The sequence below is a fragment of the Bombina bombina genome, chromosome 1 (assembly GCF_027579735.1).
Source record: "Bombina bombina isolate aBomBom1 chromosome 1, aBomBom1.pri, whole genome shotgun sequence".
NCBI lineage: Eukaryota > Metazoa > Chordata > Amphibia > Anura > Bombinatoridae > Bombina > Bombina bombina.
The window spans coordinates 1222007165-1222024479 of NC_069499.1; the positions used below are offsets into that span (position 1 = coordinate 1222007165).

A 17315-nucleotide genomic window follows, 5' to 3' on the forward strand; every position below is an offset into this window, starting at 1 on the left:
GCAACGTCAATCCCGCACTCAAAAAATGGGATTTTCATAGCACCGGTATTACAGGTTGTGCGGTGAGGCTAAAATGCTTGTGTTCCAGCCTATGCCGACACGATCCGTTCTGCTATCTGAGACCAGTAGTTATGAGTTTTGCGCAGCAAAACTGTTACACAAAACTAAATTGTTACACAATACTAAAATGTTACAAAGTACACTAACACCCATAAACTACCTATTAACTCCTATTCCGCTGTCCTCCCACATCGCAAACACTATTTAAAACGTATTAACCCCTAATCTGCCCCTCCCGACATCGCCGCAATTAATAAAAGTTATTAACCCGTATTCCGTTGCTCCCTGACATCGCCGCCAAAAAAAAAAAAAAGTTATTAACCCCTAAACCTCTGGACTCCCACATCACTGCTACTAAATAAACCTATTAAACCCTAAACTGCCAGCCCCCCACATCGCAAAAAAACTAAATAAAACTATTAACCCCTAAACCTAACAACTAATAAAAAAATAGAGTATATCTATCAGCGCTAACAGATTCCTATAGTTCCTCAGAACAAAGAGTTCCTAGCTGACCCTTAAGATATAAATATAAGTTAAAAATGCTAAGGAGCGCCTAATGTATAATAAGGCAGGGAATGGTTTAATAAAACAAAATAAACATAAAATAAATATAAGTTAAAAATATATAGCTTTAGAACACCCTGACTTTAGAGTATAACAGGGAATGTAAAATTGGTTAGATACAATGATCAAACAGTTTACACTTTGGAATTAAATACATAGATAACATAGATATGGATTAAACTAGGAATTTTAAACAAGATATGAAACAATAAATAAATGAGTGAATATGGTATCAATGGATTCCCATACACAACTTAAAGTGAGAACTGATAATGTCTAATAAAAGTTCATCATGTGAGACCTGATAATGTCTAATAAAAGTTCATCATGTTTGTGATATAGAATGTCTAGTAAAAGTTCATCAAATAAAAGTTCATCAAGTGTGTGATATTCCTTTTATACAGTGAGTGTGGAACCAAAAAAAAAATCTAGAAAGTGCCTCGTGCTTGGTGACGTCCAAAAGAATAAATATAGAAAAAGAAAAGTATTATAATATTATAATGAAAAATAAAAATAAAAAAACTTGAAAAAATAAAAATATAAAAATGTTAAAAACTCCAAAAAAAAAAAAAAAAACCTCCAAAAAAAAAAAGACTCCAAAAGGATTTTGTGAAGATCCTGAAGTGTAAGTGATGTGATGGTTCTTCAATTTTAAATTATGAAAAATGTGTAAAAAAGAAGGTGATAGAAATCCGGAGTTATCCAAAAAATCTCACATTCATTTCTGAGTACCTGTAAATAAAGATAATAAGATAGTGCAATAAAGTTTACAATATAAATCAAAATAACTGAAATAAGTTGACACATATGGTGAGCTTCATTTCAGTTATTTTGATTTATATTGAAAACTTTATTGCACTATGTTATTATCTTTATTTACAGGTACTCAGAAATGAATGTGAGATTTTTTGGATAACTCCGGATTTCTATCACCTTCTTTTTACACATTTTTCATAATTTAAAATTGAAGAACCATCACATCACTTACACTTCAGGATCTTCACAAAATCCTTTTGGAGACTTTTTTTCTTTTTGGAGGGTTTTTTTTACCTGTGAAATTAAATAAAAACTAAGTTTAAACTAACAATTAAACTAACATAACTATTATACTAAAATTAAAATTACTACCAATTAAATAAACTATATTACACATAAAAAAAACTAACACTACTAAAAAAATGTAAGTCTAAAATTACAAAAAATTAAAATACTAAATTACAAAAAAATAACAAACACTTTATTTACGAAAAATAACAAACAACATTATCCAAAATCAAAACAATTACACCTAATCTAATAGCCCTATAAAAATAAAAAGCCTCCCCAAAATAAAAAACCCTAGCCTACAATAAACTACCAATAGTCCTTAAAAGAGACTTTTGTAGGGCATTGCCCTAAAGAAATCAGCTCTTTTATCTGGAAAAAATACAAAGACCCCCCCACAGTAAAACCCACTACCCAACCAACCCCCCAAAATAAAAAACCTTACTCTAACAAAAAGCCTAAGCTACCCATTGCCCTGAAAATGGCATTTGTATGGGCATTGCCCTTAAAATGGCATTCAGCTCTTTTACATTGCCCTTAAAAGGGCATTCAGCTCTTTTTAAAAAAGCCCAAACCATAATCTAAAAAAAAAAACACCCCAAAAAAGTTATAAAACCTAACACTAACCCCCGACAATCCACTTACAGTTTCGGAAGTCCAGACATCCAGGTGGCGAGAAGTCTTCATCCAAGCGGCGAGGTCTTCATCCATCCAGGCGGAATCTTCTATCTTCATCCAGGGGGCATCTTCTATCTTCATCCCGGCGGAGTCTTCTATCTTCATTCTGGCAGCGCGGAGCGGGTCCATTCTTGAAGACATCCGGCGCGGAGCGTCCTCTTCATACGGTCACCGCCGTACACTGAATCTCCAATGTAAGGGAGCATTTTCAAAATGGCGTCTATTGCATTCCTATTGGCTGATTTGATTTTATGAAATACAAATCAGCCAATAGGATGAGAGCTACTGAAATCCTATTGGCTGTTCAAATCAGCCAATAGGATGAGAGCTACTGAAATTCTATTGGCTGATTTGAATAGCCTGAATGTACGGACTTCAGAAACTGTAAGTGGACTGTCGGGGGTTGGTGTTAGGATTTTTTTAACTTTTTTTGGGTGGTTTATTTTTAGATTAGGGTTTGGGCTTTTTTTAAAAGAGCTGAATGCCCTTTTAAGGGAAATGTAAAAGAGTTGAATGCCATTTTAAGGGCAATGCCCATACAAATGCCCTTTTCAGGGCAATGGGTAGCTTAGGTTTTTGTTAGAGTTAGGTTTTTTATTTAGGGGGTTCGTTGGGTTGTGGGTTTTACTGTTGGGTGGGTCTTTGTATTTTTTTCCAGGTAAAAGAGCTGATTTCTTTTGGGCAATGCTCTACAGAAGGACTTTTTAATGCTATTTGTAGTTTATTGTAGGCTAGGGTTTTTTTTATTGGGGGGGGGGCTTTTTATTTTTATAGGGCTATTAGATTAGGTGTCATTGTTTTTATTTTGGATAATTTCGTTTGTTATTTTTCGTAATTTAGTGTTTGTACTTTTTTGTAATTTAGTATTTTTTATTTTTTGTAATTTTAGACACATTTTTTTAGAAGTGTTAGTTTTTTTTTTTAAATTTTAGTTAGTTTAATTTAATTGGTAGTTATTTTAATTTTAGTATAATAGTTATGTTAGGTTAATTGTTAGTTTAAACTTAGGTTTTTTTAAATTTTACAGGTAAGTTTTTATTTATTTTATCATAGGGATATTGTAATTTTAATTTAAATTTAGGGGGTTGTTAGGTTTAGGGGTTAATAGTTTAATTTATGTTTTGCAATGTGGGGGCTGGTGGTTTAGGGGTTAATAGGTTTATTTAGTGGCAGTGATGTGGGAGGCCAGATGTTTAGGGGGTTAATAACTTTATTTAGTGGCAGCGATGTCGGGAGTGGCAGATTAGGGGTTAATAACTTTATTTCAGTGTCAGCAGATTAGGGGTGTTTGGACTTGGGGTTTATGTAAGGGTGTTAGATTTAAATGTAACTTTTTTTCCCCATAGACATCAATGGGGTTGCGTTACGGTGATCGCCATTCTGCGCTTCAGTTGTTTTTTTCTAACACTCTCTCCCCATTGATGTCTATGGGGAAAGCGTGCATGAGCACGTCAAAGCAGCCCTTGGATTTTGTGCGGTATGGAGCTTATCGCCACCATATCGCAAGCACAAGGCGGCTTTTCAGAAACTTGTAATGGCAGCACTATGGAGGGTGAAATAACACAACTTCTGTTGTGTTCGTTTCGCACCCTCTATAGCGCAAAAATCGTAATCTAGGCAAAAGTTTTTTCTTTTTTTATATCATTCAGATGAACCTTGCATTTTTTAAGTGTAGTATATGTTCAAGACAGGTAAACTCTTAGGTAATGCATATTCTGCATCAATCAATTCAAATCCTTTATATTTAACTAAAATATGTGGTACTACTAAAATAGCATATGGTATTGGGATATTGAGCATCCTGCTGCTTAATTTGAACTTAATTTGTTCATGTGCTCATCAAGGCAGTTGATATTTATCTTTTTATTTTTCAGAAAGAACTATCTTAAAATAAAAAAATTAAAAAAAAAACAATATAGTATATTCAGTATATATAGTTTATAGTTTCAGCTGTACCTTCATGTCTGGCATGAATAAGTTATTTGTCATTAAATATGTATAAAAGTCCTGCCAATAGTTGTGAATATAAAATAAAAATGAATTATGTACAATATAACATCAATAATAAGAAAATAATTTCTAAGAAACCCCTTTTTAATGCAATAGACTTCTAAGCAATCATTTAAAGGGGCATGAAACGGAAACTTTTTATCATGATTCAGATAGAGAGTATCATTTTAGTCAACTTTCCAATTTACTTAAATTATCTAATTTGCTTCAGTCTCTTGGGATCCTTTGTTGAAAATCATACCTAGGTAGGCTCAGGAGCTGGGAGCTAGCTGCTAAGTAGTGGCTGCACATTTATACCTCTTATCATTAGCTTACCAATGTTTTAAGTTAGCTCCCAGAAGTGCATTGCTGCTCCTTTAATAGAGGATGCCAAGAGAATTAAGCAAAATTGATAATAGAAATATTTGGAAAGTTGTTTAACATTGTATGCTCTATCTGGATCATGAAATAAATATTTTGGGTTTAATTCCCCTTTAAGACATAGAGGAATGCTCATAAAATGGGAGAAGAAAAATACAATTCTGCAGTTAAGAATAATTTAGAAATGCACAATAAATTTGCTCTCACAAAATAATATGGATTTATTATATTAAATCTCCAACTAGATAATAGTGGGTTAGTTGCTGGGGGAAAAACCTATTAATTGCTACCAAATCTTAAAATTTATGCTCAAATTTTGTGGAATTTTAAAGATGATAAAATACAATTGTAGCTTATTTTACAAACAAAACAACCCTAAGGGGTCCATTTATCATTGTGTGGATGAACATGATCCGCTATAGCAAACCATGTTTGCCGCAAATTGATAAATGCCAACAGCATACGCTGTTGGCATTTATAATTGCACCAGCAGTTCTTGTGAACTGCTGGTGCAACATGGCCCCCTGCAGATTTGAGGCCAATCGGGCCCCGCCAGCAGGGGGTGTGAATCAACCCGATCATATTGGATCATATTGATTTTCGGCAATGTCTGTCCGCCGCCTCAGAGCAGACGGACAGGTTATGGAGCAGCAGTCTTTAGACCGCTGCTTCATAACTTGTGTTTCTGGCAAGCCTAATTGCTCGCCAGAAACACAGGGCTTCAAGCTCCGTTCGGAGCTTGATAAATAGACCCCTAAGTATGAATTTTCCAGTTTAGCACACAGGATTCTTGAGCTCAGTTCAGCATCCTATGACAAGTACCTCTTTAGACATACATTGTATATGACAAATAGCTACACACAGGTTAAATGTGTTCACATGGAAGCTAACTATGCAAATGAATTTTACTAGATATTTGTTTATAATTAAACCATGCATATATACTCAACTTTAAAACTAAAATTATATCAAAGTTCTACATCTCATATTTAAATTAATAGGTATTTGATGTCACAATAATACAGTAGGCTCTTCCTAATTTAATTTTTTTAGGTACAATATAAGAATTTTGATCATCCGTTTTTTAATTTGCAGTCATTATCAACAGAGGTTTACTGACTGTATATGGGTACTTTAAAAAATAAATAAAAAAATAATGAAAATGATTTGATTTCTCCAAGTTTTTATTCCCAGATAATTGATCTGTAAACCTGTGCATTTGCAAAAGAAATATGAGCATATCCTACTGTTCAGACATTCCTTAAAAAATAGAAGACTCACAAAACAAATCTCTACTGCATATTTATTTCTTTTAATGAAATATAACAACTATACAAAATATATAGTGTACTTTAAGAGATATGTTGCAAAGTTATAAATCTTTGAAGAACGTTTGACTTATTGAAAGGTGTCTAATTATGATCAACATGAAATACTAGTCTTTCCTTGCATAAACAATGCCTGTAGCCATACACTTGTATTACTTTGCTAGTTGTGGCTGTTCCATTTTTATTTTCTCTGTCAAATTAAAGAAGTAACATGTGCAGCACGTCTTTGTTCAGCATCTATTAACCCTACAGCCATTTACAGAATCTACGCCCCCCTTTGATCAGCCCCTTTAAGTACAAGATATAGAGGAGCTCTCATAAAATGAGAGAAAAAAACACAATTGTATATGGAGTAAAAAATTGTTAAGAAATGCACAGTAAATTTGCTCTCACGAAATGTTTTTTATTATATTAAATCCCCAACTAGATAATAGTGGTTTAGTTGCTGGGGCAAAAATCTCATTAATTGCTTCCAAATCTATAAATTAAAACTCAAATTTGGTGGATTGGTCAGAGATGAACTGACTGTATATGGGCACTTAATAACAATTTTAATAAAAAATGTATCTAAAATAATATAAAGTTGATTAATCCAACCCCCCCCCCCGATAATTGATCTATAAATTAAAAAACCTGAGCATTTGCAAAAAAACACAATTTATGCTTACCTGATAAATTTATTTCTCTTGTGGTGTATCCAGTCCATTGATCATCCATTACTTGTGGGATATTCTCATTCCCAACAGGAAGTTGCAAGAGGACACCCACAGCAGAGCTGTAATATAGCTCCTCCCCTAACTGTCATAGCCAGTCATTCGACTGAAAACAAGCCGAGAAAGGAGGAACCATAGGGTGCAGTGGTTACTGTAGTTTAAATTTAAAAATTACCTGCCTTAAAATGACAGGGCGGGCCGTGGACTGGATACACCACAAGAGAAATAAATTTATCAGGTAAGCATAAATTGTGTTTTCTCTTGTAAGGTGTATCCAGTCCACGGATCATCCATTACTTGTGGGATACCAATACCAAAGCTAAAGTACACGGATGAAGGGAGGGACAAGGCAGGAACTTAAATGGAAGGAACCACTGCCCGTAAAACCTTTCTCCCAAATATAGCCTCCAAAGAAGCAAAAGTATCAAATTTGTAAAATTTTGAAAAAATATGAAGCGAAGACCAAGTCGTTGCCTTGCAAATCTGATCAAAAGAAGCCTCATTTTTAAAGGCCCAAGTGGAAGCCACAGCTCTAGTGGAATGAGCTGTAATCCTTTCAGGAGGCTGCTGTCCAGCAGTCTCATAGGCTAAGCGGATTAAGCTTCTTAGTCAAAAAGAAAAAGAGGTTGCTGAAGCCTTTTGACCTCTCCTCTGTCCAGAGTAGACAACAAACAAAGCAGATGTTTGACGAAATCTTTAGTAGCTTGTAAGTAAAACTTTAAAGCACGGACCACGTCCAAATTGTATAACACAAGGATGGAACAACAATCTCTTGATTGATATTCTTGTTAAATACCACCTTAGGTAAGAACCCAGGTTTGGTACGCAGGACTACCTTATCCGAATGAAAAATCAGATAAGGAGAATCACATTGTAAGGCAGATAGCTCAGAGACTCTACGAGCCGAGGAAATAGCTACCAAAAAAAGAACTTTCCAAGATAAAAGCTTGATATCTATGGAATGAAGAGGTTCAAACGGAACTCCTTGAAGAACCTTAAGAACCAAGTTTAAGCTCCATGGTGGAGCAACAGGTTTAAACACAGGCTTGATTCTAACTAAAGCCTGACAAAATGCCTGAACGTCTGGAACATCTGCCAGACGCTTAACTAGCTGACAATCCTTTTTCCAAACCTTCTTGGAGAAAAGATAATATCCTAGCAATCCTGACCTTACTCCATGAGTAACCCTTGGATTCACAACCAATAAAGATATCTACGCCATACCTTATGGTAAATTTTCCTGGTGACAGGCTTTCGTGCCTGTCTTAAGGTATCAATAACTGACTCGGAGAAGCCACGCTTTGATAAAATCAAGCGTTCAATCTCCAGGCAGTCAGCCTCAGAGAAATTAGATTTGGATGGTTGAAAGGACCCTGAAGTAGAAGGTCCTGCTTCAGAGGCAGAGACCATGGTGGAAAGGATGACATGTCCACTAGATCTGCATACCAGGTCCTGCGTGGCCACGCAGGTGCTATCAGAATCACCGATGCTCTCTCCTGCTTGATCTTGGTAATCAGTCGAGGGAGCAGAGGAAACGGTGGAAACACATAAGCCAGGTTGAAAGACCAGGGCGCTGCTAGAGCATCTATCAGTGTCGCCTTGGGATCCCTGGACCTGGATCCATAACACGGAAGCTTGGCGTTCTGCCGAGACGCCATGAGATCCAGTTCTGGTTTGCCCCAACAATGAATCAGTTGTGCAAATGCCTCCGGATGGAGTTCCCACTCTCCCGGATGAAAAGTCTGACGACTTAGAAAATCCGCCTCCCAGTGCTCTACACCTGGGATATGGATAGCTGATAGGTGGCAAGAGTGAATCTCTGCCCAGCGAATTATTTTTGAAACTTCTAACATCTCTAGGGAACTTCTCGTTCCCCCTTGATGGTTGATGTAAGCTACAGTCGTGATGTTGTCCGACTGAAATCTGATGTACCTCAGAGTTGCTAACTGAGGCCAAGCCTGAAGAGCCTTGAATATCACTCTTAGTTCCAGAATATTTAATGGAAGGAGAGACTCCTCCTGAGTCCACGATCCCTGAGCCTTCAGGGAGTTCCAGACTGCACCCCAACCTAGAAGGCTGGCAACTGTCGTAACAATTGTCCAATCTGGCCTGCGAAAGGTCATACCTTTGGACAGATGGACCCGAGATAGCCACCAGAGAAGAGAATCCCTGGTCTCTTGGTCCAGATTCAGTTGAGGGGACAAATCTGTGTAATCCCCGCTCCACTGACTGAGCATGCATAGTTGCAGCGGTCTGAGATGTAAGCATGCAAACGGCACTATGTCCATTGCCGCTACCATTAAGCCGATTACTTCCATACACTGAACCACCGAAGGGCGCGGAATGGAATGAAGAACCCGGCAGGAATTTAGAAGCTTTGATAACCTGGACTCCGTCAGGTGAATTTTCATTTCTACAGAATCTATCAGAGTCCCTAGAAAGGAAACTCTTATGAGTGGGGATAGAGAACTCTTTTCCTCGTTCACTTTCCACCCATGTGACCACAGAAATGCCAGTACTACGTCCGTATGAGACTTGGCAATTTGGAAGTTTGATGCCTGTATCAGGATATCGTCTAAATAAGGGGCTACTGCTATGCCCCGCGGCCTTAGGACCGCCATAAGTGACCCTAGAACCTTTGTAAAGATTATTGGGGCTGTAGCTAATCCCAAGGGAAGAGCTACAACTGGTAGACTCGAACCAGTACGCCGCAGCAGCAGTGACAGGGGCAATGCATGCAAGGGGCTGTAGGATAAAACCTTGTTGAATAAATATTTTCTTAAGGTAACTTCTAATTTTTTATCCATTGGATCTAAAAAAAAAAGGGCACAACTGTCCTCGACAGGGATAGTAGTACGTTTTACTAGAGTAGAAACTGCTCCCTCCACCTTAGGGACTGTCTGCCATAAGTCCCATGTGGTGGCTTCTATTGGAAACATTTTTCTAGAAATAGGAGGGGAAGAGAACGGCACACCTGGTCTATCCCATTCCTTATTAATATATTCTGTAAACCTTTTAGGTATTTGGAAAAACATCAGTACACACCGGCACTGCAAAGTATTTATCCCGTATACACAATTTCTCTGGCACTGCAATGGTATCACAGTCATTCAGAGCAGCTAAAACCTCCCTAAGCAACACACGGAGGTGTTCAAGCTTAAATTTAAATGTAGAAATATTAGAAACAGGTATCTTTCCTGAGTCATTAACATCACCCACTGACTGAAGCTCTCTTTCCTCAGCTTCTGCATATTGTGAGGCAGTATCAGACATGGTTCTTAAAGCGTCAGTATGCTCTGCATTTTGTCTCACCCCAGAGCTATCTCGCTTACCTCTAAGTTCAGGTAGTCTGGCTAATACAGCTGACAGTGTATTATCCATGACTGCCGTCATGTCTTGTAAAGTTAACGCTATGGGCGCCCTAGATGTACTTGGCGCCATTTGAGCGTGAGTCCCTTAAGCGGGAGTCAAAGGGTCTGACACGTGAGGAAAGTTAGTCAGCATAACTTCCCCCTCGTCAGATTCCTCTGGTGATACATTTTTTAAAGACAGAAAATGATCTTTATTGCATAAAATGAAATCAGTACATTTGGTACACATTCTAAGAGGGGGTTCCACCATGGCTTTTAAACATAATAAACAAGGAGTTTCTTCTATTTCAGACATGTTTATACAGAATAGCAATGAGACTAGCAAGCTTGGAAAACACTTTAAATCAAGTTAACAAGCAAATATAAAAAACGGTACTGTGCCTTTAAGAGAAACAAATTTTGTCAGAATTTGAAAAACAGTGAAAAAATGCAGTAAATCAAACGAAATTTTTACAGTGTGTATAATAGGCTAACAGAGCATTGCACCCACTTGCAAATGGATGATTAACCCCTTAGTTCAAAAAACGGATCAAAAAAACGAAATAGACGTTTTTTAACAGTCACAACCAACTGCCACAGCAAGCTGTGGCCCTACCTTCCCCAATAAACGACTTTGGAAAGCCTTTGGGCCCTTTAGAGATGTCCTATAGCATTCAGAGGGCCTTTGAGGGAAGCTGGATGTCACAGTTTGTAATTTTAACTGCACCAACTGTAACTTTTATACTACAACAGTGGAAATTGTTTCTAGTCAAAATTTAAGCCAGCCATGTGGAAAAAACTAGGCCCCACTAAAGTTTTATCACCAAAGCATATATAAAAACGATTAAACATGCCAGCAAACGTTTTATATTGCAATATCATAAGGGTATTATCCCTGGGAGTAAGCATGATACCAGTCATTATTAAATCACTGTATTCAGGCTTAACTTACATTAATCCGGTATCAGCAGCATTTTCTAGTGTTTTCCATCTCTAGAAAAAATTATAACTGCACATACCTGATAGCAGAATAAACTGCACGCCATTCTCTCGCTGAAGTTACCTAATTTGTGTAATCCCCTCAGACATATGTGAGAACAGCAATGGATCTTAGTTACAACCTGCTAAGATCATAGAAACCTCAGGCAGATTCTTCTTCTATTTACTGCCTGAGATAAAATAGCACAACTCCGGTACTATTTAAAAATAACAAACTTTTGATTGAAGAAAATAAACTAGCTATATTTAACCACTCTCTCCTACAACGTCCTTGCTTGTTGAGAGTTGCAAGAGAATGACTGGCTATGACAGTTAGGGGAGGAGCTATATTACAGCTCTGCTGTGGGTGTCCTCTTGCAACTTCCTGTTGGGAATGAGAATATCCCACAAGTAATGGATGATCCGTGGACTGGATACACCTTACAAGAGAAAATATGAGCATATGCTAATGTTAAAAAATCCAAATAATCACAATAAAATCTCTACTGCATATTTATATTTTAATGGAATATACTTGAAAAATCATAAATCTTTGTGTGTAGCACATCTTAACATCTATTAACTCTTCAGCCATCTGCAGACTCTACACCCCCTTTGATCAGCCCTGCTGTCAGTGCTGGACCAATAATATCAGATGTGACCGAGACTTCACCACCTGCTTTAACAAATGTGTCACCTACTGTGGACGGGGAAAGGTAAAATCAACAAGAGGGGTGATATATAGCATAGCATTATATGTTTTGACTGCTGTTTTTCTTCTCTTTAAAAATTGATGTAAATGTACTTTGCCTGACTTTTTGTGGGGATTTTTAAATACAAAGTCATTTCAATCAAACTTAGTTTTCTATTGGCTTCACAATTTATAAATGTCCCTTATATTTTGTAATGAGGGAATTCAATACCAATACTCCAGTCCATCAAAAAACATTTTTAGAAATTTTGGGACACTCTGATTCATCAGACTTTAATGAAAACTTTTTTTTGTGCATTTTTATATAGCATATTTTGGCAGTTTTTTTCTACTGTTAAAGTTTTTGAGAATGCTTATTGCCTATTTTGTTTGGCCTAGATTTGGAGTTTGGCGGTAGCCGTGAAAACCAGCGTTAGAGGCTCCTAACGTTGGTTTTAGGCTACCTCCGGTATTTGGAGTCAGTCAAAAAAGGGTCTAACGCTCACTTTTCAGCCGCGACTTTTCCATACCGAAGATCCCCTTACGTAAATTGCGTATCCTATCTTTTCAATGGGATTTTTCTAACTCCAGTATTTAGAGTCGTGTCTGAAGTGAGCGCTAGAATTCTAACGACAAAATTCCAGCCGCAGAAAAAAGTCAGTAGTTAAGAGCTTTCTGGGCTAACGCCGATTCATAAAGCTCTTAACTACTGTGCTCTAAAGTACACTAACACCCATAAACTACCTATGTACCCCTAAACCGAGGCCCCCCACATCGCCGACACTCAATTAAAATTTTTTAACCCCTAATCTGCCGACCGCCACCTACGTTATCCTTATGTACCCCTAATCTGCCGCCCCTAACACCGCCGACCCCTATATTATATTTATTAACCCCTAACCTGCCCCCCACAACGTCGCAGCCAGCTACCTACAATAATTAACCCCTAATCTGCCGACCGCAAAGCGCCGCTACTTAAGTTATCCTTATGTACCCCTAATCTGCTGCCCCTAACACCGCCGACCCCTATATTATATTTATTAACCCCTAATCTGCCCCCCTCAACGTCGCCTCCACCTGCCTACACTTATTAACCCCTAATCTGCCGAGCGGACCGCACCGCTACTATAATAAAGTTATTAACCCTTAATCCGCCTCACTAACCCTATAATAAATAGTATTAACCCCTAATCTGCCCTCCCTAACATCGCCGACACCTAACTTCAATTATTAACCACTAATCTGCCGACCGGAGCTCACCGCTATTCTAATAAATGTATTAACCCCTAAAGCTAAGTCTAACCCTAACACTAACACCCCCCTAAGTTAAATATAATTTAAATCTAACGAAATAAATTAACTCTGATTAAATAAATTATTCCTATTTAAAGCTAAATACTTACCTGTAAAATAAATCCTAATATAGCTACAATATAAATTATAATTATATTATAGCTATTTTAGGATTAATATTATTTTACAGGTAACTTTGTATTTATTTTAACCAGGTACAATAGCTATTAAATAGTTAAGAACTATTTAATAGCAAAAATAGTTCCAATCAGCCAATCAGATTGAGCTCGCATTCTATTGGCTGTTCCGATCAGCCAATAGAATGCGAGCTCAATCTGATTGGCTTATTGGATCAGCCAATCGGATTGATCTTGATTCTGATTGGCTGATTCCATCAGCCAATCAGAATATTCCTACCTTAATTCCGATTGGCTGATAGAATCCTATCAGCCAATCGGAATTTGAGGGACGCCATCCTGGAGGTCTTCAGGATGGAGCCGGTCCTCATCAGATGAAGATAGAAGATGCCGCTTGGAAGATGATGGTTGCCGGTCCGGATCTACTCTTCTTCCCGGATAGGATGAAGACTTTGGAGCCTCTTCTGGACCTCTTCAGCCACCGGATGATGGATCGCCAGCCCCCGCTTGGGTTGGATGAAGATTTTGGAGCCAGGACCGATCGGTGATACCCGGTGAGGTGAAGACAAGGTAGGATGATCTTCAGGGGCTTAGTGTTAGGTTTATTTAAGGGGGGTTTGGGTTAGATTAGGGGTATGTGGGTGGTGGGTTCTAATGTTGGGGGGGGGTATTGTATGTTTTTTTTTACAGGCAAAAGAGCTGAACTTCTTGGGGCATGCCCCGCAAAGGGCCCTGTTCAGGGCTGGTAAGGTAAAAGAGCTTTGAACTTTAGTAATTTAGAATAGGGTAGGGCATTTTTTATTTTGGGGGGCTTTGTTATTTTATTAGGGGGCTTAGAGTAGGTGTAATTAGTTTAAAATTGTTGTAATATTTTTCTTATGTTTGTAAATATTTTTTTATTTTTTGTAACTTAGTTCTTTTTTATTTTTTGTTCTTTAGTTAGTTTATTTCATTGTAGTTATTTGTAGGTATTGTATTTAATTAATGTATTGATAGTGTAGTGTTAGGTTTAATTGTAGGTAATTGTAGGTATTTTATTTAATTAATTTAATGATAGTATAGTATTAGGTTTAATTGTAACTTAGGTTAGGATTTATTTTACAGGTAATTTTGTAATTATTTTAACTATTTTTGCTATTAAATAGTTCTTAACTATTTAATAGCTATTGTACCTGGTTAAAATAAATACAAAATTACCTGTAAAATAAATATAAATCCTAAAATAGCTACAATATAATTATTATTTATATTGTAGCTATATTAGGATTTATTTTACAGGTAAGTATTTAGCTTTAAATAGGAATAATTTATTTAATAAGAGTTAATTAATTTCGTTAGATTTAAATTATATTTAAGTTAGAGGGGTGTTAGTGTTAGGGTTAGACTTAGCTTTAGGGGTTAATACATTTATTAGAATAGCGGTGAGCTCCGGTCGGCAGATTAGTGGTTAATAATTGAAGTTAGGTGTCAGCGATGTTAGGGAGGGCAGATTAGGGGTTAATACTATTTATTATAGGGTTAGTGAGGCGGATTAGGGGTTAATAACTTTATTATGATAGCGGTGCGGTCCGCTCGGCAGATTAGGGGTTAATAAGTGTAGGCAGGTGGAGGCGACGTTGTGGGGGGCAGATTAGGGGTTAATAAATATAATATAGGGGTCGGCGGTGTTAGGGGCAGCAGATTAGGGGTACATAAGGATAATGTAAGTAGCAGCGGTTTACGGAGCGGCAGATTAGGGGTTAAAAATAATATGCAGGGGTCAGCGATAGCGGGGGCGGCAGATTAGGGGTTAATAAGTGTAAGGTTAGGGGTGTTTAGACTCGGGGTACATGTTAGAGTGTTAGGTGCAGACGTAGGAAGTGTTTCCCCATAGCAAACAATGGGGCTGCGTTAGGAGCTGAACGTGGCTTTTTTGCAGGTGTTAGTTTTTTTTTCAGCTCAAACAGCCCCATTGTTTCTATGGGGGAATCGTGCACAAGCACGTTTTTGAGGCTGGTCGCGTCCGTAAGCAACTCTGGTATCGAGAGTTGAAGCTGCGTTAAATATGCTCTACGCTCCTTTTTTGGAGCCTAACGCAGCCTTTATGTGGACTCTCAATACCAGAGTTATTTTTATGGTGCGGCCAGAAAAACATAATTTATGCTTACCTGATAAATTTATTTCTCTTGTAGTGTATCCAGTCCACGGATCATCCATTACTTATGGAATATATTCTCCTTCCCAACAGGAAGCTGCAAGAGTCCACCCACAGCAAAGCTGCTATATAGCTCCTCCCCTAACTGCCATATTCAGTCATTCGACCGAAAACATGCAGAGAAAGGAAAAACCATAGGGTGCAGTGGTGACTGTAGTTCAAATGAAAAAATTACCTGCCTTAAAGTGACAGGGCGGGCCGTGGACTGGATACACTACAAGAGAAATAAATTTATCAGATAAGCATAAATTATGTTTTCTCTTGTTAAGTGTATCCAGTCCACGGATCATCCATTACTTATGGAATACCAATACCAAAGCTAAAGTACACGGATGATGGGAGGGACAAGGCAGGTACTTAAACGGAAGTTACCACTGCCTGTAAAAAACCCTTTCTCCCAAAAATAGCCTCCGAAGAAGCAAGGTATCAAATTTGTTAAATTTGAAAAGTATGAAGCGCAGACCAAGACTCCGTCTTGTAAATCTGTTCAACAGAAGCCACATTTAAAAAAGGCCCAAGTGAAAACCACAGCTCTAGTAGAATGAGCTGTAATCCCTTCAGGAGGCTGCTGTCCAGCAGTCTCATAAGCTAAATGAATTATGCTTTTTAACCAAAAAGACAGAGAGGCTGCTGAAGTATTTTGACCTCTCCTCTGTCCAGAATAGACAACAAACAAGGTGAACGTTTGATGAAAACTGTAGTAGCTTGTAAGTAAAACTTTAAAGCACAAACCACGTCCAATATTGTGTAATAGACGTTCCTTCTTTGAGGAAGGATTAGGATACAAGCATGGAACAACTATCTCTTGAGTGATGTACTTGTTAGATACCACCTTAGGAAAAAACCCAGGTTGGTACGCAGGACTACCTTATCCATACGAAGGACCAGATAAGGAGAATCACATTGTAACACAGATAACTTGGAGACTCTACGAGTCGAGGAATTAGCTACCCAAAAGGAACTTTCCAAGATAAAGATTGATATCTATGGAACAAAAAAGGTTCAAACGGAACTTCTTGAAGAACCTTAAGAATCAGGTTTAAGCTCTATGGCGGAGCAACAGTTTTAAACATAGGCTTGGATCTAACCAAAGCCTGAACGTCTAGAATACCTGCCAGACGCTTGTGCAAAAAAATAGACAGAGTAAAAATCTGTCCCCTTTTAAGGAATTAGCTGACAACCCTTTTCTCAAAAACATCTTGGAGAAAAGATAATATCCTGGGAATCCAGACTTTACTCCATGAGTAACCCTTGGATTCATAACAATCAGATATTTACACCATATCTATGTTCAATTTTCCTAGAGACAGGCTTTCATGTCTGTATTAAGGTATCAATGACTGACTCGGAGAAGCCATGCTTTGATAACATCAAGCGTTCAGTCTCCAGGCAGTCCATCTCAGATTGATTCTATTTAGATGGTTGAAAGGACCCTGAGGTAGAGGGACCTGTCTCTGAAGCAGAGACCGTGATGGAAAGGATGACATGTCCACCAGATCTGCATACCAGGTCCTGCGTGGCTACGCAGGCGCTGTCAAAAACACCAAAGCCCTCTCCTGCTTGGTCTTGACCTCCGGAGGAAATCCCACTCCCCCGGAAGAAAAGTCTGACGACTTAGAAAATCCACCTCCCAGTTCTCAACACCTGGGATATGGATAGCTGATAGACAAGAGTGAGTCTCTGTCCAGTGAATTATTGTAAGACTTCTAACATCGCTAGGGAACTTCTGTTCCCCCTTGATGGCTGATGTAAGCCACAGTCGTGTATTTTGTCCGACTGAGTATGATGTACCTCAGAGTTGCTAACTGAGGCCAAGTCTGAAGAGCATGGAATATCACTCCCAGTTCCAGAATATTTATTAGAAGGAGGGTCTCCTCCTAAGTCCACTATCCCTGAGCCTTCAGGGAGTTCC

At 38.0% G+C, this 17315-nt stretch overlaps 1 protein-coding gene across 1 annotated transcript in view; it reads left to right on the top strand.

The window, feature by feature from the left end:
- HSF4 (heat shock transcription factor 4) overlaps positions 1 to 17315 on the top strand; it is a 328795-nt gene that overhangs the window by 259980 nt on the left and 51500 nt on the right. The window contains exon 8 of the mRNA XM_053700352.1: positions 11680 to 11804. Within this exon, the coding sequence (XP_053556327.1) occupies positions 11680 to 11804 (125 nt within the window). The remainder of the gene's footprint in view (positions 1 to 11679; positions 11805 to 17315) is intronic.